The sequence below is a fragment of the Indicator indicator genome, chromosome 15 (genome assembly GCF_027791375.1).
Source record: "Indicator indicator isolate 239-I01 chromosome 15, UM_Iind_1.1, whole genome shotgun sequence".
In the NCBI taxonomy this organism is placed as follows: Eukaryota; Metazoa; Chordata; class Aves; order Piciformes; family Indicatoridae; genus Indicator; species Indicator indicator.
Window position 1 is genome coordinate 687,380 of NC_072024.1, and position 21,990 is coordinate 709,369.

Below are 21,990 nucleotides of genomic sequence, written 5' to 3' on the forward strand. Positions count from 1 at the left end.
GCAGCTTCTTGCTGTGTCCTCACCCTCTGGCCAGCCCAGCACAACCTTGGTCAACAACCTTTCAAAAGGTCTCCTGAATCTAGGCTGACCCCTGAGCTTGGTGTGAGGGGACAGGTCTCAAGGGCACATGGAGGAAATGCTGCTGTCACATCCAGATGACCTGCAGATCCCACCAAGAAGTGGAAGGTCCTTCCCACTCTCCTCACAGAGCAGCCCAGTACCAGAGATGCAGCACATCCTTGGCTCTGCTCAGAGCACAGGGTCAAGACAGGGCTGAGAAGCGATGACCTGCAGCAGCAGCAGCACACTCTGTGTGCTGAGAGCACAGCACAGCCCTGCCTAAGTGACAGGCCAGGCAGTCACAGGGAAGCTCCAGCTGCTCCAGCAGCTGCTGTAACAAAGGATGCTGGCTGGAGGAGATCCTTATCTGGCCAAGGATGCTCCCTTGGGAAGACCTTCAGTTCCCTTTCCTCTGGCATGTCCACAGGGGCCTTGGTCTGATCACAAAGGGAGCTGCTGATGGGAAAACCACCCTGCAAGGCTGAGGTGTCTCCTGCACCACCATGGGCACAAGGAAATGCAGGGCAGCTCTGCCCCAGGAGAGGACAGCAGCAGCGGTGACCACCCCGCAGCTGAGGGCAGGAGGACTGCAGGGTGAGGAGCATGGTTGCAGCTCCATCTGCAGCTGCATCCTCCAAGGAGCTCAGGCCTGCAGCTGGGCTCAGAGCTTGGCCAAGTTTGGCCAACATGGCCTTAACCAAAGCCTGCTGAAGACCCTTGCAAGAGCAGAGAGCCTCCTGCCAGAGGGAGCTGCACAGCCAGGGGTGGGACACCAGGCAGGGCTCCCCTCACTCCGGCTCACACCAGAGCAGAGCTGCCAGTGGGCTGAGGGTAACCCCACCTGTGGTGTCCCTCCCCACAACTGCTCTGGGCCAGCCTCTAGCAGGGCCTTTGGGACCAGCCCCAGCTCCAGAAGGGCCTGGCCCAGCAGGGTCCTCCTGCAGAGGCTTCTGGAGCCCAGCAGCTCTCACTGCACAAGGCCTTATTTGGAGCCCAAACGCGGCGCTGGAGACGTGTCAGCACCTCAAGTATGTTTGCTCCTCCTTCCCAGGGAGGGAAAAGTTGGCTCAAGTTGGCTTCCAAGGAGCTCCTGCAAGTTCACAACAAGCCCTTCAGAGCCCCAGTCCACCTCTCCTCACAGCACATTGCTCCCCAGCTCCCACAGCAAGCTCAACACAGACCCTCAGGCAGCTCCAGCACTGGATGCCCAGAACCAACAGGACCACCTCAAGCCTTTGGCTGGGCTCCCTCCAGCTCCAAGGAATCCTGGAAAGGAACAACTCCATGTTGGAGAGCCTCCCCTGGGCCAGAGGGCCAGGGCAAAGCCACTCTGAGTTCATGTGGCTGGGACCAGTCTGCTCAGCAGAGTCCTTGAGGAGCTCAGGGATGGGCAGCAATTAACCTATGCTCATTAATTAATTGAGGCAGAGGTCAGAGGGGGCCAGGCTCTTCTCAGTGGTCCCCAGTGAGGTAATGGACATAGAAAGTTCCATTTAAACATGAGGAGGAACTTCTTGACTTGAAAGGTGGCAGAGCCCTGGAGCGGGCTGGACAGAGAAGTGGTGGAACCTCCATCTCTGAAGATTTTCAAGGTCTTCCTGGATGTGTTCCTGTGTGACCTGCCCTGGCAGGGGGTTTGGACTCGATCTCCAGATCCCCTGGAGCAGGGCAGGTTTAGGTTGGACATCAGGAGGAAGCTCTGCACAGTGAGGTTGGGGAGAGACTGGGACAGGCTCCCAGGGAGGTGGTTGAGGCTCCATCCCTGGAGACATTCAAGGTCAGCCTTGATGTGCCCCTGGGCAGCCTGCTCTAGTTGGAGGTGACCCTGCTGCCTGCAGGGGGGTGGCCAAGATGCCCTTTGAGGTCCCTCCCAACCCAATGCAATCTGAGGTGGCATCACCTGGCAGACCAGCAGCCCTTGCTGGTATCCAGCTGGTATCAGAGCTTTGTTGCCTTTTATTTTAGCAACAGAAAAAGAGCAGGAAAAGGCAGGGACAGCAGAGAAAAATATTTCAGTGGAGCTGCCAGATCTCCAGCTCCAGAAGGACAGAGGCACAACAGGAGCAGAGCTGCTGCAAACATCTCACTCTTCCAAGAGCACATAGCTGACAGCATTCCTTCCCCAGCGACATGGGGATTGATAAGGGAAGGGCAAGCTCTGCAGAAGCAGATGAAGAGCTTTTTCCACCAGCTTCACTTACTTGGGCTTCATGGGGAAGCCAAAAAGCTGTGAGGAGGTGTGGAATGGGAAGAACCCACCCCAAAATTCAACTAAACAGCCACTGGGGTGAGTTCCAGAGTGCTCAGCTAAGTGCCAGCACCACCAACCACATTCAGAGCCAGCTGTGGTCTTCCTATTTCCAGCATGAGCAGAAGGTGCTGAGCTACCATGAGGAACAGGAAGCCCCCAGCACCCTGACATGCTGCCCTCCAGGAGCTGCTCCCATCAACACCACTGATTTGCTCCTAAATATCTTCTCAGCTCTTCTGCTTCTGTTTTACAGCTGAGAAGATGGACACAAGAAAGCTGAAGAAGCCCCAAGGGCACAAAGTCACTTCATGGAGCCCTGGGGCTGAGAGCCTGCAGAAGAGCAGCTCCAGAGGGCAGCTGAGCAATGCTCAGCAAGAGCTAAAGGAGCTGTGGGGGACAAGAGGCTGGGGCCAGACTCTGCTCAGTGGTGCCCAGGGACAGCACAAGGGGCAAAAACTGGAACCTAGGAGGTCCCATCTGAAGATGGGAAGAAAAATCTTTGTTGTGAGGGTGCTGGAGGGCTGGAGCAGGCTGCCCAGAAAGGTTGTGGAGTCTCCTTGTATGGAGAGCTTCCAAGCCCAGGTGGGCATTGTGCTGCTGGGCAAGCTGCTGTGGGTGCCCTGCTGGAGCAGGGGGCTTGGACTGGGTGAGCTCCAGAGCTCCTTTCCAACCTTCACCACCATGCTGGGGTTCTCTCAACTGCTTTTAATGCACTTTGCAGGGCAGTGCCAAACCAGTGCAGCCAGCAAGGGTCCCCACTGCAGGTGACAGTGACTGCTCTGCAGCAGCTCAAGAGCTGAAGGCCAAGGTTCAAAGCAGGTGAGATGGCAGCAGAAAGAAGCAGGCTGGTAACCAGCATGAGGGAACTCTGCTCTAGCACTGCAAAGAGCTGCCTTGAAACCCTTCCCCATCTCTAAGTGGAGCAGGAGCTCCATGCTAGGCCATCTGAAGGTCTCTTTTCCTGAATGGCTGAAACAAGATTTCCCTTGCAAAAAAAAAATAACCCCAGGAGAAGCAGCTCAGCCTAAACAAACACTGCAGGCACAGCCTCCCTGCAGGGCCAGAGGGACTTGGTGACTTGTGAATTGTGTTTGCTGGGACTGGATGGAGCTCCAAGGCCCCAGATGAGCTCTTTAACCCCTGGGCTGATCCATGATTTCATCTCTATAAATACTTGTGGGGAGCTCACCAGGTTTCTGCATCAGGACCAACATCTGCTTTCCTGCCAGCTGCAGCAGAGCTTCCTCCCCTGGGCTCCAGCACAAGGACATTGTTCTGGGAGCCCAGCTCAGCCCCACCAGCAGGAACCAGCCTTCAGAGGGGCAGGGGAGGTGACACAGCCACCTCCTTGGGCCACCAGCCATGCACAAGCTGTCAGCCAGGGACCAAGCCCCTTGGCCATCAGGAGGAACCTTCCAGAAGGTACCCCAGAAGGTACCAACATCTCACCATGCAGCTGTGAGCTTCTGCCAGCCCAGCTTGCTCAAGGCTTCATCCAGCCTGGCCTGGAACACCTCCAGGGAGGGGACAGCCACAACCTCCCTGGGCAGCCTGTGCCAGTGTCTCCCCACCCTCACTCTCAAGAATTCCTTCCTCATCTCCAGTCTCAGTCAGCCCTCTCCCAGCTTCAATCCATTCCCTCTCCTATCACAAGCAGCCCTGTCCTACTTTGGATACCCTAAAACAAGCCCCACAGCACCTGAAGCAAGAAAAAGAACCCAAATCTGCAGGAGCTGAGCCAACTTTACCTTGGCTTTGAGCAGCGCTGTTAGCTTGGGGCTTGTTTTCTTCTGCTGACAAAGAGAGGCTGAAGTGAGCCAGAGCAGCACAACAAACTCTGCTGCGGGCAGCCAGCTGAAGCAGCTCCAGCCAGGCAGGACATGCCAGCCAGCCAGCCCCACTTTATCTTCAGATTGAGTTGGAGCTCTGCAGCTGCCAGGCAGAGCTTCCCCCTCCTCACAGCCGCTCCCAGGGCGCTGGGCAAGGCAGCCAGGATGATTAAACCCAACAGTGCTTGGCAAGCACAGTGCCAGGGTCCCATCACCGGCCCTAATCGCTTCCAGACGCCTTCCTCGACTTGCTCAGACCGGCTGGAGGTGCTGCCAAGGCAAATTAAAGGCTGTCAGGCTTCCAGGAGTGCCCAGGAACGGTGCCCTTCCCAGGGGGCAGGAAAGGCAGCGGCCCTCCACTGCCCCTGTGCCCACCTGGCCTGGGACAGGGACTGCTCAGGCCCCCAGCCAGGCTCTGCAGGGGCATTCTCCTTGCTCTTGGCTTTGGGAGGTCCTTTCAGATCATGTGAATGCAGACCAGGTAGGACTTTTCCTTCCTTTCCATACCACCCTGCCCAGTTTCAGTTTGGGTGGCAGGAGATGGGCAGCCCCAGAGCTTCCCAGCTGCCCCACCCCACGCTCAGCACCCCTGAGAGGACCTCACAGCACAGCCAGAGCCTTCCCCTGCAGGCTGTGCTGTCACCTTCACAGCTTTCAGGGACATTAAAGATGACATCTTCTCCTTCTCCCTTCCACCAAGTGGAGCCAAGCATCCAGCCACACATTTTGGAAAGACTCTGATGGTTTCTGCCTGCCCCCAAGAAGCCTTTCAGGTGCCTTGGAAGCCCTCAGCCACAGCCCTGTGCAGCTTCACTGCTCTGTCACAGATGGGTTGGGTTGAAAGGGATCTCAAAGCTCATCCAGTGCCAACCCCCTGCCATGGGCAGGAACACCTCCCACAGCCCAGGCTGCTCAAAGCCTCATTCATCCTGGCCTTGAACACCTCCAGGGAGGGGACAGCCACAGCCTCCCTGGGCAACCTGCTCCAGTGTCTCCCTACCCTCACTCTGAAGGATTTCTTCCCAATCTCCAGTCTCCATCTGCCCTCCTCCAGCCCCCAGCCATCCCCTGTGGGTGATGCTGCAGCAGCTCCTGGCATATGGGTCTGGTGCAGAGGTTGCTTTGCTGAGGTGCATCTCTGCTCCACAGCACTGCTGCTCAGCTCTCCTTGCTGCCCACATCCACAAGGGATCCCCCCAGCCTGGGGGTGCTGGCAGGGGCTTCACCCTGCTCCCCTCCCCACCCCAAGCCCTGGCAGCAGTGCTCCAGACAAGGCAGCAATGTCTGGCCAACATGCACTGCCCACAGACCCCCCAGCACTGCAGCTGCCCCTGGAAAGGGACCACTTCTCAGTGCTGCAGGATCAAACTGCACTCAGTGCCTGGCAGGAGCTTCCCAAGGGCATCAGGTTGGCATCCAAAGGTGCCCTCCCACAGAAGCTGCACCAATCAGGCCCCTATGGACATGCCTGAGAGTTATCAGTGACAGAGAGCTGCTGGCACAGGACACACTGCTCTGAGTCTCTGGGGGTGACACATCAGAGGAGACCTTCCTGGCAGGTCCTCAACATCCCCACACACCTGTGGGGACAAGGTCACTCCACTTGCCTGCCCTCACTGGCAAAGCACAGGCAGGGTCCCTGTGGTGGTCAGCAGAGCTGGAGGATCCTCACTCCCACCCAAACATGAGGTATGGCAGGCAGGACATGGGCAGGGACAGCATGCTGGAGAGGGCATGGCACAGCTGGGTCACCCAGACTGCACCAGGCAGCACTGCCAAGTACCAACATCTGCCCAGGATGACATGCAAGGAACTCCACTTCTCCAGGGGATCCAAATTCAGCAGTGGCAGAGCTGAAACCTAACAGGGACAGAGGGAGCTGCACCTTGAGGGCAGGGCCAGGACCACCCTTCCTGTCCTAACAGTCAGGGAGGGACCTCCAAGGATGTCACTTGCAAGAAGCTCCACAGAGAAGGTCATACAAGGGAAGGTCCAGGGGTGCCCCTGTGCCCAGGGCACAGCACTGCCCAGTGGGGGCTGTTTGCTCTCAGCAGATGAGATTACAGCAGCGTGGAAACTGAGAAGTGGTGACAGTGGGAGGTGAACTCATCCCCTAACCACGCAGGGACAAAGGTACTGAGGAAGGTCGGCAGAACAGCTGCTGCCCACCACCCATTCCACACGGGGCTGGCTGAGCAGCTCAAATCCCTTCCAGCCAGCTTCACCCCATGCCAGGAGGGCCTTTGGCTATTCTGGTGCTTTTGCTCATTAAAAGACACCGTGGCCAAGCCCCAGGACAGCCAGAGCACGAGGGGTGGACCCCTTCCAGAGGGGTCTGCAAGGAGAAAAGCAGCCCCCAGCAAGGGCAGCAGCTGAGAGCAGGGTGGGCAGAGCCTCAGGCTGCTTGGCTGAGACAATAAAGAGCAGCTCTGCAGCACAAGCACAAGAAATAAGAATTAACCCAGCTCTGGACCTGGTGTGTGCCCAGGTGGCCACAACACCCAGTTGGATTTACCCAGCAGAGGCACAGGAAAAATCAGAGGCTGCTTTGGTCCACTCATGGAATGGTTTGGGTTGGAATGGACCTTAAAGATCACCCTGTTCATATTCACACAAGCTGTGACATCCCTCCTCTGCATCTGCTGCTTCAGGTCCTCACTCCAAAGCTGCACAGCACCAGTGCCTGGAGGAGCTTTGCTCCACAGGGCTCCAGGAAGTCTTTAATCCACGTAGAGAGCAGGGAAGAAATGGGAGCAAACTGCCGCCGTGACAACAGCTCCTCCCGAGCCAAGGGCTCAGCTCCTCCGACCTAGGGAGGTAGCGAGTACTACAGAATGGATTTGGTTGGAAGAGACCTTTAAAATCATCAGATCCAACCATAAACCCAGCAGTGTCAGGGCACCACTGAACCAGCACCACATCTCCACGGCTTGGAGACTCCACCACTGCTCTGGGCAGCCTGGGCCAGGTCTGGACAGCCCTCAAGAGGAAGAAACTGTTCCTCATGGCCAACCTAAACCTCCCCTGGGGCTGTTTCCTCTTCGCCTACAGGAAAAGAAACCGAGTCCCACCTGGCTCCTGCCTCCCCTCGGGGAGCTGTAGAGAGCCAGCAGGTCTCCTCTGAGCCTCCTTTTCTCCAGCAAAAAACTCAAACCCGTTCCTCACTCCCCTCTGAGCACTCCCAGCGCAGGCTGAGGGGGGAGCTGCGGATATATTGGGGGATTAAAAAAAAAAAAAACAAACAACCCAAAAAAGCTGCAATTTCCCAGCCGCGCCGGTGCCCGTAGCTCCCAGGTGCGCAGCCGGTCCGGCTCCGCACACAGCTCCTGCACGCAGCCGCTCCCGGGCTGCCGCTTGCCCTGCCCGGGCTGTCTGTCTGTCTGGCGGGCTGTCTATCTGTCAGTCCGTCCCTCGCCCCGTCCCCCCGGCCGGACCCACCTCCTGCAGCCCTGCGCTCGGCTCCATCCTGCTCCGCTCGGCTCCCGCCGCTGCTCGGGCCCCGCCGCCTCGCCCGCCGCCTTTCATTGGCGACCGCCGCTGCGCCCCCGGCCACTTCCAGCCAATCCGCTGCCGGCAGTAGCCCTTTCCGGCCAATGGCGTGTGGCGGGGCGGGGCGCGCCGGGCAGGGCGGGTCCGGTCTCTCGGCGCCTCGGCGCGGCTGGGAGCTGCCCAGGCGTCAAAGCGGCAGAGAAAGGAAGGGGTGAAGGGGAGAAGCGCAGCGGGGTGGAGGTTCCCCCGCGCTCCGCCACGGGCTGGGAAGAGGGCGGAGGGCGGGGGTCGGCTCCTGCGGCCTGGGGATGCCCAGGAGGTGCGCGGGACCAGCCGACGTGGAGGGAGCTGGAAGCACTCAACCCAAGTCACAGCTCCTGGAAGCGCTGGGGGCTGTCCTGCTGTTCCCGCTGTCCAACCATCCTGCCATCCCACTGTCCAACTACCCTGCCATCCCACCACCCTGCCATCCCACTGTCCAACCACCCTGCCATCCCACCGTCCTGCTATCCCACTGTCCAACCACCCTGCCATCCCACCACCCTGCCATCCCACTGTCCAACCACCCTGCCATCCCACCGTCCTGCCATCCCACCATCCTGCCATCCCACCATCCTGCCATCCCACCACCCTGCCATCCCCCTTTCCCACCATCCTGCTGCCATCCCCCCCCCCCCAACTCACCTGACCACCTGTCCTGCTGTCCAGCTGCCCCACTGTCCCCTTCTCTTGCTATCCTACTGCCCCACCATTCTGCTGTCCTATCCTTGTGTCCCTCTGTCTGTCTGTCTCACCGTCCCTCTGTGCTATCCCTCTGCCCTTCTACCCTCTGTCTGTCCCTCTGTCCTGCTGTCCACTCTCCGACACCAAGCCCATGGAAGCAGCTTTCCCGTGCTGGGGCAGTCAGTGCCAAGGACAGATGTGGAAGGTCTTTAGCAGGAGCAGCTGCCCAAGCCCCTGTGCCTCTTGCCCCTTCCCTGGGCGTTAAGCACTCAGTGCCCCTCTACTGCCTTTTGGGTGCCTGCCGAACCCGAATGAGGAGCTCTCCTTTCCAGCTTCCCGCAGACATTCCAGCTTCCTGCAGACATTCCTGCTCTGCCCGGGAGCTCCAGCACAAAGCCCCTTTTGTGCAGGTGAGGCCAAGAGGGCTCCACGTGCTCCTGCTCCCAGCTTGCTGCCCCACTTCCCCCTTCCTGCCGTCCCCCCCTGTTCTCTCTTCCTTACCATGTGCCAGTCCAGGAGAAACCCTTGCTAGGGAACAGGCCAGGATCCGAGTGGTGTTGTGTGTTCAGGGATCAGAGCAGAGCTGCCAGGAGCAGGGAACACAACCAACAGCCTGGCCCCAGCCTCTTGCCCCCACAGCATTGCTTGCATCCCCTGAACTTTCCCCAGCAGTTCCCTGTCTCTCTTGAACTGGGGAGCCCAGAGCTGAACCCAGTTCTCCACTGGTGGCCTCAGTAGGGCAGAGTGGAGAGGATGGAGAACATCCCTCAGATGGAGAACATCCCTGCACTCCTGGAGACCAAGGACCTTCTCAGCCATGAGGGGATGTTGCTGGCTCATGGTGAACTTGTCCACCAGCACTGCCAGGTCCTTCTCCATGGAGATGACTCCCAGCAGGTCCCCCTCACCTGTCCTGCTGCAGGGGGTTGCTCCTCCCCAGGTGCAGGACCCTACCCTTGCCCTGGTTTAACTCCATCAGGTTGCTCTCCTGCAGCTCTCCAGCCTGGCCAAGGTCCCACTGAATGGCAGCTCAGGGCAGAGACACAAAGTGCCTGTGGGCAGGGTGCCTGGGCCTGACCTTGCAGAGGCCCTTGGAGAGCAGAGGAGACATCTCAGGGATATTGTTTCTCTGGGCTGTTCCTGGCAGGCTTGGCAGCCCCTGGGCACGCTTGGGATGGCAATGAGCTGACATCGCTGCTGTCCCGGGGCACCTGGCAACCTGCAGGGTGGGAAAGAACTCACAGAGGGATTTTCTGGAGCCACAGGACACAGGGGGAGGGGCCAGCACCCGGCAGGGAGCTGGGACCATGCCCTTCTGCCACCCAGCCCCAGGGACAGGTGCCCCAGCAGCTCCTGTGCCAAGAGGTGCCCTTTGGACAAGCCTGGGGACAAAACGACCTCTTCGTGGGTCCAAATCTGTGTTTCAGGGGGTGTTACCTGGCAAAATGCTGGATCTGGGACTTTTTGGTGTCTTCAGCTTCAAACAGTGGCAGTTGTAAAGCTGAGCACTGGCAGCTGCAGGTGCCAGGGCCAGGCCCAGGTTGTGCCCGTGGAGCTCTTTGTCAGCTTTGACACTGTGCAGTGAGGTTCTGTGAGCTCTTGAGAGCAGAAGATAATAAAGCCCAGATTAGAAAAGGCTTCCAAGCACCCTGGGTGTTTGTATGTGCAATAAAACACGGCTGGAGCTGTCCTCACTGCTGCTGCCACCAATAAATCAGGAGCAGTGGTGGCTGGGCAAGGAGCCACACCGAGGGCAGATCACTGCTGCTGTGCAGAACCCCCCCGAGAAGCCCCTGCCAGGGGCTGCCCTCAGAGATGGGCACTGCAGGCAGCCTCCTTTGCTTTCCAGGTTTCTGAAGGGCTCAGGAACCCAAAAATGTCTCTCGGGGTCAGATCTGCCCCAGCATCATGGCAGAGGGAGAGCTGAAGGCAAAGGTGCCCCTGAGGGGGACCTGGGTGCCCAGCCTGTGCCCAGGGCAGGATGCCAAGGGCAGTTATCAGTGAGGGCTCTGAGTGACCAGGCTGACTATTCTTAGCTCTTTGCTAGGAAGAGACAAAACCGTCCAGTGACTAAACACAGCCAGGTCTCCACCTTGCTCATGCCCCAAAAACTGCCACCAGAAGGGAAGGATGCTCAGTTATGGGGCACAGGGACTGCAGCTGTCCTCAGGGCTGAGCCATGGACATGCACCTAAAAATAGCTGAGAGACCAACAGGGAGAGCCTGGCATCAGTACTGCCTTCTGCACCAGGTGGGCTTCCAGGCTGGCATTAGCTCTGGTTTCTGTACCCAGCAGAGCTCCAGACTGGGATTAGCTCTGGTTTCTGTACCCAGCAGAGCTCCAGACTGGCATTAGCTCTGGTTTCTGTACCCAGCAGAGCTCCAGGCTGGCATTAGCTCTGGTTTCTGGACCCAGCAGAGCTCCAGGCTGGCATTAGCTCTGGTTTCTGGACCCAGCAGAGCTCCAGGCTGGCATTAGCTCTGGTTTCTGTACCCAGCAGAGCTACAGACTGGGATTAGCTCTGGTTTCTGGACCCAGCAGAGCCCCAGGCTGGCATTAGCTCTGGTTTCTGGACCCAGCAGAGCTACAGACTGGGATTAGCACTGGTTTCTGGACCCAGCAGAGCTCCAGGCTGGCATTAGCTCTGGTTTCTGGACCCAGCAGAGCTACAGACTGGGATTAGCTCTGGTTTCTGGACCCAGCAGAGCCCGAGGCTGGCATTAGCTCTGGTTTCTGGACCCAGCAGAGCTACAGACTGGGATTAGCTCTGGTTTCTGGACCCAGCAGAGCCCCAGGCTGGCATTAGCTCTGGTTTCTGTACCCAGCAGAGCTCCAGACTGGGATTAGCTCTGGTTTCTGGACCCAGCAGAGCTCCAGGCTGGCATTAGCTCTGGTTTCTGGACCCAGCAGAGCCCCAGGCTGGCATTAGCTCTGGTTTCTGTACCCAGCAGAGCTCCAGGCTGGCATTAGCTCTGGTTTCTGGACTCAGCAGAGCCCCAGGCTGGCATTAGCTCTGGTTTCTGGACCCAGCAGAGCTCCAGGCTGGCATTAGCTCTGGTTTCTGGACTCAGCAGAGCTCCAGACTGGGATTAGCACTGGTTTCTGGACCCAGCAGAGCTCCAGGCTGGCATTAGCTCTGGTTTCTGGACCCAGCAGAGCTCCAGGCTGGCATTAGCTCTGGTCTCTGGACCCAGCAGAGCCCCAGGCTGGCATTAGCTCTGGTTTCTGTACCCAGGCTCAGGCTTAGGTTTCTGTACCCAGCAGAGCTCCAGGCTGGCATTAGCTCTGGTTTCTGGACCCAGCAGAGCTCCAGGCTGGCATTAACTCTGGTTTCTGGACCCAGCAGAGCCCCAGGCTGGCATTAGCTCCGGTTTCTGTACCCAGCAGAGCTCCAGACTGGCATTAACTCTGGTTTCTGGACCCAGCAGAGCTCCAGGCTGGCATTAGCTCTGGTCTCTGGACCCAGCAGAGCTCCAGGCTGGCATTAGCTCTGGTTTCTGGACCCAGCAGAGCCTCACCTCACCTTACTGGGCAGCTCCATGCTGATACTCTTCATTTCCAAGAGCTGCTCCTTGGCTGGTGCAGGTGAAAATTTAGCCTAGAGGACAACAGAAAGAGCCAAGAATGAGAAATATTTCTGGAGCCATGGAGTCACTGGCACAGGCTGCCCAGGGAGGTGGTGGAGGCTCCATCCCTGCAGACATTCAGGATCAGCCTGGCTGTGTCCCTGGGCAGCCTGCTCTGGCTGGAGGTGTCCCTGCTGCCTGCAGGGGGTGGCCAGGATGCCCTTTGGATGTCCCTTCCCGCACTGTGTGACTGTGATGTGCTGGTGTGGCCCCAGAACAGCCCTGGTGCCCCAGGCTCCCTGTGGAAGGTGTTGGGCTGGAGGAGGGCAGTTTGTGCTCTGCAGCTCAGGGAGCTGTGGGTGCAGGGCTAGCTGCAGGCTAGGGCTGAGTTTTCTAGGGAGAAAATCTCTGGAATTGCCATCCCTGGCTGCTGCTCAACTCCCTGCTTTGTACAAACACAAAGGGATAAATGAAGCAGGAAATACAGCTCCAGCTGCTCTGGCTTGCAGATTCTGCCTCTCTCCAGGGACCTCCTAGGAAAACTGTGGGTTTGGTTGGCACTGCTGGGGCTACACCTCAAATCCTGGGGTCAGTTCTGGGCCCCTTACTCCAAGAAGGACATTGATGGGATGGAGCAGGTCCAGAGAAGGGCAACAGAGCTGGGGAAGGGTCCAGGGAACTGGGCTGGGGAGGAGCAGCTGAGGGATCTGGGGGCGTTCAGCCTGCAGAAGAGGAGACTGAGGGAGACCTCATTGCTCTCTACAGCTCCCTGAGAGGAGGCTGGAGCCAGGTGGGGGTTGGGATCTTCTCACAAGGAACAAGAGACCGAACAAGAGGAAATGGCCTCAAGTTGTACCCAGGGTTGGACATGAGGAACAATTTTTTCCCCTTAAGGTTTGTCAAGGCCTGACCCAGGCTGCCCAGGGCAGTGGTGGAGCCCCCATCCCTGGAGGGCTTTCAGAGCCCTGGAGGTGTGGTGCTGAGGGCCATGGGTTGGTGGTGTCCTGGCAGTGCTGGGGTCAGGGTTGGACTCCATGACCTTGGGTATCTTCTCCATCCTAAACCATGCTGTGGTTCTGTGGAACACCTTTGGAAGGGTTTTCATCTCCACCATAGCAACATGAAGGACAAAAGATGGAGAAAGATGTGGAAGAAATGAATGAAGAAGGCAGAGAGGTGAGAACCAAACCCAGGCAGCTGCTCTTCCTTTGCCTGTGGGACAGAGCAAGCCAAGCTCCTGCTGCTGCTGCCTTGGCCTGGGGCTGGTTGTAAAGAGAGATCTGATTGCAGTGGGAAGGAGGAAACAAACCCCAAGCTGCACTCTCAGAAATATTTTGTGGCAGGATCCTGTGTTTTCTTCCCTGGTGGTGATCCAGTGACTCATGGAGTTTGTGGCCAAAAATAGCCCCAGCAGCGTAGACGGAGCAGGGAGCTGGCGGTGCGTGGGGCTCTGGCCACAGCTGTCACCAGAGGCCTTCCTAATTTGGCCATATCCATGAGAGGTCTCTCTTCCAAAGCTCCATGCAGCTGGTTTCATCATCAGAAGATCCTGGCAGTGAGGAAAGCTCCTGCAGCCATGGTGTGGGGTGAGGCTCTCGGGTCCGGAACCCATCGATGGGGGAAGAAATGGCTCTGAGTGTTCCTGAGGGGCAGGATTCATCCCTCCCCCCTGAGGTCACTCAGGGACTGTTTGCCCTTCTCCCTTGGCCATGGTGCTCAGAGGAGGTTGTTCCAGTGCAGATGGAGCTGTTGGGAAGTGGCTGTCTGGCACCACCACCCTCTGTGCTGAGCCAGGGCAGCTGCTGGACCTGCCTGGACATTCCTGCAGGAGCTAAGAGTCACAGACTGGGCTGGGCTGGAAGGGAGCTTAGAGATCATCCAGAGCCAACTCCTGCCATGGGCAGGGACTCCTCCTGCCAGCCCAACTTGCTCAAGGTTCCATCCAGCCTGGTGGGAAGGGAAGGGGGCAGAGATGGCTGTGTCTGAGGCCATGGTGAACACCCATCCATCACAGCCTGCCACACTCAGACACGTTGACTGCAGGGCTCTGGAATGTGGCTCTGGGCCACAGATGCAGCCAGATGGATGGCTCTGGGTGGTAGCAGCATCTGGAAGCAGCTCTGAGCAGAGGAATTTCCTTGTACCTGTCATGGCAGAGCTCTGCTGCAGCACAGCTCCAGCAGAAGGACCTCTCTGAGCCATCACAGCAACAAGAGAGGAAACAGAGCCACAGAAGCTTTGTGAGCTGAGATGGCCTCAACCTGGTACTTGCCTGAGTGAGAAGATGCTGGTGTGGCTCCAAGTCCGTGTCACTGACATCAGCATCAAGAGCACAGGGACAGATGAGCTCTGCTGGTGCCCAGGAGGTGGCAAACCACAGGAGCTCAGCAGATGTGCAGGGGGAAGCCTGGAGGAGAGCAGCACCACTCTGCCTGGAGTGTTCATGGGCTTGGTGTGACCCAAGTGCAGGACCCAGCACTTGGCTTTGTTAAACCTCCTCCCTCTGGCCTTGGCCCATGGATGCAGCCTGGCCAGATCACAGAACCACAGAGCCACAGAAGACGTTGGGTTGGAAGGGAGCCCCAAAGGTCACCTTGGCCACCCCCTGCAGGCAGCAGGGACACCTCCGGCCAGAGCAGGCTGCTCAGGGACACATCCAGGCTGATCCTGAATGTCTGCAGGGATGGAGCCTCCACCACCTCCCTGATCAACCTGTTCCAGTGTCTCCCCACCCTCACTGTGCAGAACTTCTCCTGATGTCCAACCTAACTCTGCCTTGCTCCAGCTCCAAACCATTGCCCTCCTCCTATCCCACAGCCCCTTCTGAGCAGTCCCTCCCCAGCCTGCCTGCAGCTCCCCTGCAGATACTGAACTGCAGCTCTGAGGTCTCTCTGGAGCCTTCTCTCCAGGCTGAACAGCCCCAAGCTGCTCAGCCTCTCTCCCTCTGCTGAGCCTCCCTGCCCTCCAGCAGATCAGCCCTGCCACCCAGTTCAGTGCCATCTGCAGACCTACTGAGGGTGCCACAACTCCCTCACCCAGATCCTGATGAAGACCTTGCAGGGACAGTGCTTCCTCCAGAGATACGAGGTGGGAGGGAGCTTCCTGGCCTCTGCTGCACACTGAGAGCAGCTATGGGAGGTCTCACACCAGGAGTCCCACCACAGCTTGGTCCTGAAGCAAAGCCAAGGTGGCTTTTCTTCCCTCCAGCTGCAGCAGGGTGCAGAGCAGCTTTGCAGGGCAGAGCTTGGCCCTCCTGAGGCAGGAGTCATGCTGAAGATGGATGGGCAGCAGCCATGTCCATGCTGGGGTGCAGGATGGCTCTCAGAGCTGTTTTGAACTGGATGGTGCTGTGTGCTGAGGGAGGAGGAGGTAGGCAGGGCTTGGTGCTGTCTCCAGACCCATGTCACTGCTTTCCACTTGGCTGCAGGAGCTCTCTGCATGGATCTGAAGGGCTGGAATCTGTTCATGGGGGATTATTTACTGCCTCATCCCTGGGAAGTGTTACAGCAAGGCTGCTCTGCTTCCTCCCCACCACTGATTCACGTCTCAGTGCTTAATCCCAGGGCTGCTGCTGCTCAGCACCACCTCAGCCCTCATGCTGCTCTCTTACAGGCTTCTGGCTCTTAAGGAAGATGATGAGTAAAGAGTGGCCAAGCTGTACAAGGCGACACCTCCACGGCTCAGCTGCTTCAGGCACACCAGGCAGAGCCACCACACATTGATGAGAACTTCAAGGCTGCTCCAGCTCCACTGCTAGAGCCCCACTGAAGGCTCCAGAACACAGCCCCTGGCAGTGCACTGAGCTTGGGTTTTTGTGACCATCAGGTCTGGAAGACCTGGGCTTCAAGAAACTGAAGTTCATCTTCTTTAGCATCTTCCTCTCCAAGCCTGTGACCAGCACAGGAATGATCCCTGCTGGTGGTTCACCTCTTTTCCTGACCCAGCTGCAGGGATCTGACCTCAGCAGTGCCCCTTGCTTCCTGCAAGCCCTCTGTGCTTCCTTTGCCATGCACCTTGCAGCTTCTTCTCTGTCTCCATCCCAAGGGCTCTGCAACACCAAGCACTGAGCAGTACCCAGAGTGTTTCTAGCAGGAGCTGCTGTGGAGCTGCACCAAGCAGGAACATTCCAGCTCAGGAAACACCTTGGCATGGGAGTGCTGCTCCCAGGAGGGAGCTGCAGGTCTTGGGCTTCAGGAGATGGTCCAGAACTGACCCAGGGACAGCCCTTCAGGGCTGGTGCACCAGAGGATGGGTGCTGCCTACTGCCTGCCACTTACCTGCTGGCAAGGTGAGGCTTTGAGCTGGGAGAGGGCAGACTGAGACTGGAGATGAGGAAGAAATTCTTGGCAGTGAGGGGGGGGAGACACTGGCACAGGTTGCCCAGGGAGGCTGTGGCTGCCCCCTCCCTAGGGGTGTTCCAGGCCAGGCTGGATGAGGCCTTGAGCAACCTGGGCTGGTGGGAGGTGTCCCTGCCCATGGCAGGAGGTTGGAGCTGGATGATCTTGGAGGTCCCTTCCAACCCAACCCATCCTAGCATTCTCTGATCTCACCTGCTGCCAGGACCCCACCATGCAGGACACTTGATGCAGCTAGACAAAGCCTTGGGCACCAGCCCTGCCTGAAGGAGTCTCTCCAGATTATTAATGATGTTTTGCTGCCCCTGCAAGGAGCAGAGCCTCACTTCCAGCAGCTCTGCCAGGGCTGGCACCCTTTGCTCTTTCTTCCCCAAGGGGCTGAATCCAGCTAGGTATAAATAGCAGATCAGTAAACAACAGCTTTTGGCTCCCTGAATCATGGCTGAAATATTTGCAGGCCCTCCCCAGCCTCTGTGATGGTGAAGAATGTGCTCATTAGGCTGGCCCAGATGCATTCCAGCCTGCAGCAGAGCCCCATGCTCCAGCTGATAAATCCCTGCACTGCCAATGGGCTGGGCTGCAGACAGCCAGGCTGAGGCAGCCACTGCCATGCTGTGCCTGCTAGGACTGCCCAGCTCCCAGAGGCCAGGCTTTGACCCACGACTTGCAGCATCCTGTGCTTGCTTCATTCCCTTTCATTGACCCCCAGAACGACTGAAAACTGCCAGGAACAGACCTGGGCAGGAAGCAGAGTGGAGACTGGCGAAAAATAGCAACTTCTGCTCAGGGCTTACTCACTGGGGCACTGCTCAGATTGGTGCTCACAGCACAAACATCTCCATTTCATCCTGCTTTGGGCATGGTCCCCAGCACCTCCAGGAATGCAGCTGCTTTTCCTTCAGGAACCTCCCAAGGCGTTCATTCAACTCCATGTGGTTAAGGGCATGTGAAAAAAGGATCTGCAGCTCTGGAAACTCTTTGCCTCTAAAGTCAAACCAGGCATAAAGCCATGAGGGTACCCAACACCTCCACACCTCCAGACTTCCACAGCTCCAGACCTCCAGACCTCCACACCCCACACCTCCAGACCTCCACACTCCCCACCTCCAGACCTCCAGACCTCCAGACCCCACACCTCCACACCTCCAGACCCCACACCTCCACACCCCACACCTCCACACCTCCAGACCCCACACCTCCACACCCCACACCTCCAGACCTCCACACCCCACACCTCCCCACCTCCACACCTTCACACTTTCACCACACCCAGCTGATGACTTGCAGTGTAAAATGGACTTGTAAAGATGGAGATAATAAAGTACCTCAAAATAACCCAAAATATCTCAAAATACCTCAAACCAGAAGTGCACCTGGAGTGTGGCTTGGAGCTGAAGAGCAAGAGTTAGGTTATGACCTGCTGGGCTTCTCTGTGGAGAAGGACCTGGGAGTGCTGGGGGACAACAGCTTTCCCATGAGCCAGCAATGTACCCTGGTGGGCATTGGTCCCCTGAGGTGCATGAAGAAGAGTGTGGCCAGCAGGTTGAGGGAGGTTGTCCCCTCTGTTCTAACCCAGTGAGGCCACCTTCGGAGTCCTGAGTCCAGTTCTGGGCTCCACAGTTCAAGAGAGACAGGGAACTGCTGGAGAGAGTCCAGGGGAGGCTGCAAAGCTGCTGAGGGGCCTGGAGCAGCTCTATGAAGAGCAAAAGTTGGGGCCAGCAGGTCAAGGGAGGTTCTCCTCCTCCTCTACTCTGCCCCAGTGAGGCTGTGGTGTGAGCAAACCCCGTGGTGAGGATCTGCTGAAGGTGAGCACAGAGACCCAGCCAGGCTCAGCAGTGTCCTGGAGAGCTCACAAGCTCCAGCATCCCCCACGGACCTGGCTCTGCTCCCCAGCCTCTGCCCTTTAAGAGTCCTGCTCAAAGGGAAAAGCAATGCTGGGGGTGATGGTGGTCTCCTCCTGGTGGGTTGGAGGCTGAAGCCTGGCTGAGAGCCCCTGCAGAACCCAGCAGCAGGCGCCCAGCTGTGGGGAAGCCTCTGCCTGAGCAGCTGCGGTAGGTCAGGGTCCCTCTGCCACCTAGGGAGCCTCGCACGAAGTGCAGGAGGCACCGCCGGGACCGGCTGGGAAGGACACTTCCCTCTTCAGCGGGGACAGTTCCCCTGCCAGCTGCACCTGCCACCAGGTGCCCTCCTCTCTGTGCACAGCAGCAAGGCAGGGATGGCACCGGGGGCAGGCTGCTGGGCTCGCTCCTGTCCTCACGGCGAAGGCTGGGGGGAGATCAACGCACGGAGCAGGAGGGGGAGCTGCACCTTGCCAAGGATGCACGGGCAGCAGTGCGGGGGCATGGACAGCAGTGCATTGGAGACCAGCAGAGACCCCTGCCTGGAACCACCAGAGACCCCAGCCCTGGAACTACCAGAGACCCCTGCCCTGGTAACACCACAGACCCCTGCCCTGGAACCACCAGAGACCCCTGCCCTGGAACTACCCTAGACCCCTGCCCTGGTAACACCACAGACCCCAGCCCTGGTAACACCACAGACCCCTGCCCTGGAACCACCAGAGACCCCTGCCCTGGTACCACCAGAGCAGCCAGGGCCCAGCTGTTGTCTTAGTCTGGAACCATTCCAATGACAAATTCCTTCCCTGCTCCTGAGGAGCAATGCCTTCCCCAAAAGGGTTGCCAAGCCCTGGAACAAGGCAGTGGTGGAGTCCCCATCCCTGGAGGGGTTTCAAAGCCCTGGAGATGTGGTGCTGAGGGCCACAGTTGGTAGTGCCCTCAGCTGCTCCTCCCCAGCCCTGTTCTCCAGACCCTTCCCCACCTTGGTTGCCCTTCTCTGGAGCTGCTCCATCCCCTCGATGTCCTTCTTGGAGTCAGGAGCCCAAAACTGCACCCAGCACTCAAGCTATGGCATCCCCAGTGCTGAGTCCAGAGGGACAATCCCTGCCCTGCTGCTGCTGCCCACACCATTGCTGATCCAGGCCAGGCTGCTGGTGGCCTTCTTGCCCACCTGGGCACCCCCTGGCTCATCCTCAGCCACCATGATGCTTTCCCTCCACCTGCTGCAGCCCATGTGGCAGTGGGCAGCCCTTCTCCTGGGGCTGGCTGGCTCTCAAAGTCCTCTTCTCCCCCTGGCAAAGCACTTGAGGGGGAATGCTCAGCGGGTTGGGTGCCCCAGAGGAGCTCTGCCTGGTGTCCCCAGTGACACTCAGCCAGCAGAGCTGCCTAGCAGCCAGGAGGTTTGGGCAGCAGCAGTTCATCCCTCAGAGAGCTTTGATCCCTGCTTGCAGCTGGGCTGAGCCCCAGGAGCCATGGCTGATCGATTGGAATGTTGATTGGGAAAGAACTGAAAGGTTTTGGCTCCACCAATGGAAACTCTGAGCAGCTGACACCACTCAGAGACCTCTCCTTAGATAGTAATGAAAAATATCCCCTGAGTGAGCCTGGGTGACGCCTGACATACTTCTTGTTCACTCCTTGCACATCCCTCCAGGACAGAGGAGGGAGGATAAATGTCCTGAGAGCTGGAAGCAGAACTTCCTCCTCCCTGAGCTCAGCCTTGGACAGCAGCACTGAGGAGGATGTCAGTGAGGCTGCCTCCACTGGACACCTCTGTGGGAAATTCACAGAGCCAGAGAAATGGTTGGGTTGGAGAAGGCCTCCAAGCTCATCTAGTCCAACATCAACCCAGCCCCACCATGGCCACCGAACCATGGCCCCAAGGCACATGGCCACAGCTCTCTGGAACACCTCCAGGGATGGGGACTCCACCACCTCCCTGGGCAGCCTGTGACAGTCCCTGACCACTCTTGCAGCACAGAAATTTTTCCTCCTCTCCAACCTAACCTCCCCTGGCACAGTTTCAGGACATTGCCTTTCTTTCTCTCACCTGAGACTAGGAAGCAGAGCCCAAACCCCACCTTGCTGCAGCCTCCTCTCAGGAGCTCTCAGATTCCAGAGCTGGCTTCTCCCTTGGTCCAGTGAGGGCTGCACTAACTCTTAGGTCAACTTTTGTGGTTGAAGTTGGGAGAGGGCAAATTGAGACTAGAGATGAGGAAGAAATCCTTGGGAGTGAGGGTGGGGAGACACTGGAACAGGTTGCCCAGGGAGGCTGTGGATGTCTCCTCCCTGTGGGTGTTCAGGACCAGGCTGGATGAGGCCTTGAGCAGCCTGGGCTGGTCGGAGGTGTCCCTGCCCATGGCAGGGGTTGGCACTGGATGAGCTTTGAGGTCCCTTCCAACCCAACCCATTCTGTGACTCTGTGATTCCAGAGAGCAAAGTGCCCAGGAACTGCAGCAGACACCAGGCTGAGCTGCAAGCTGGCAGCATCCAGAGCTGGCCAGATGTGGCCACTGCTGATTTATGTGGCTGGTTTGCATCTCTGATAGCACTAAGCCTCTGCTGTAATTGGGTATGAAGAGTGTTTGCTTTTGAGGAAGCAGCCAGATAAATCAAGTGTCCTGATGGAAGTCAGGCTGCTGGTGCTGAGCCAGGAGGGACTGAACGCTGCTCTGGAAGTTAAGCAACCCCAACACAACGACCAGAAAGAACCCAGAAGGAGCTGCTTGTGCTCTGGAGAATGGAAGTGGAACTCTTCTCTTTCAGCCACCTGCATTTTAAGCATTGATTCAGGGAAATGTCTGTCTGATGGAGAGAAGAATCTCTGAATTTCAGCTCTGGATTTGAAGGGATTTGGGATTTCATGGTGAGAAATAACACAGCTGGAGAGGGAAATTCTAACCCAACAAGAAACTTCTTCTCCTGGTGTGAAATTGTTGCCTGTGGAATTCCTCTCATACCAGTTTCCATGTCCATGTTCTCCTCCATGCAGAGATCTTCTTGGTACTCCCAGAGGGTGCTGGGTATAGAGAATCATGGAATGGTTTGGGTTGGAGAAGCCCTCCCAGAGCATCCAGCCCAACCAGCAACCCAACCCCACCATGGCCACCAAACCATGGCCCCAGGTGCCATGGCCACAGCTTTCTGGAACACCTGCAGTGGTGGGGACTCCACCACCTCCCTGGGCAGCCTGTGCCACTCCCAGCCCCTGACCACTCTTGCAGCAAAGAAATTGTTCCTCCTCTCCAACCCAACCCTCCCCTGGCACAATTCCAGGCCATTTCCTCTCCTTCTATCCCCTGAGAGTAGGACCTGAAGTTACTTCCCTCAGTCATGGTGGAAGTTCTCCTGGTGTTCCCTTCCTTTCAGGGGGCACAAGCCTCCCACCCTGATGCTGCAGCCTGGAATCTCCTTGCTGGCCCATGGAGTGTGCAGGTGTCTCAGCAGGGATCTAGTGAAGCATTCATACCCAGAGGCAGGACTTCCCAGAAGAGTCAACGGCCAGGGGACAGAAGGGGGAATGCAGGAGCAAAGACAGGGTGCTCTGCTGAGACCTCACCTGCAGCACTGCTTCCAGCTCTGAGGCCTCAACACAGGGAGGACATGGACCTGATGGAGAGGGGACAGAGGAGGCCACAAAGATGATCAGGGGGTTGGAGCACCTCTGCTATGGGGACAGGCTGAGGGAGTTGGGGGCGTTCAACCTGGAGAAGAGGAGGCTCTGGGGAGACCTTCCAACAGCTTTCCAGTACCTGAAGGGTCTACAGAAGAGCTGCTGTCCCTAGACCTGCTGTCCCCAGAACTGCTGTCCCCAAACCTGCTGTCCCCAGACCTGCTGTCCCCAGACCTGCTGTCCCCAAACCTGCTGTCCCTAAACC

At 58.0% G+C, this 21,990-nt stretch overlaps 1 protein-coding gene across 1 annotated transcript in view; it reads right to left on the minus strand.

Moving 5' to 3' along the window:
• Nucleotides 1-21,990, minus strand: part of LMCD1 (LIM and cysteine rich domains 1) — a 65,347-nt gene that overhangs the window by 11,987 nt on the left and 31,370 nt on the right. The window contains exons 2-4 of the mRNA XM_054387578.1: nt 11,877-11,951; nt 7,579-7,977; nt 2,262-2,287 (exon numbers count right to left, since the gene is read on the minus strand). Coding sequence (XP_054243553.1) covers nt 2,262-2,287; nt 7,579-7,977; nt 11,877-11,951 — 500 coding nt within the window. The remainder of the gene's footprint in view (nt 1-2,261; nt 2,288-7,578; nt 7,978-11,876; nt 11,952-21,990) is intronic.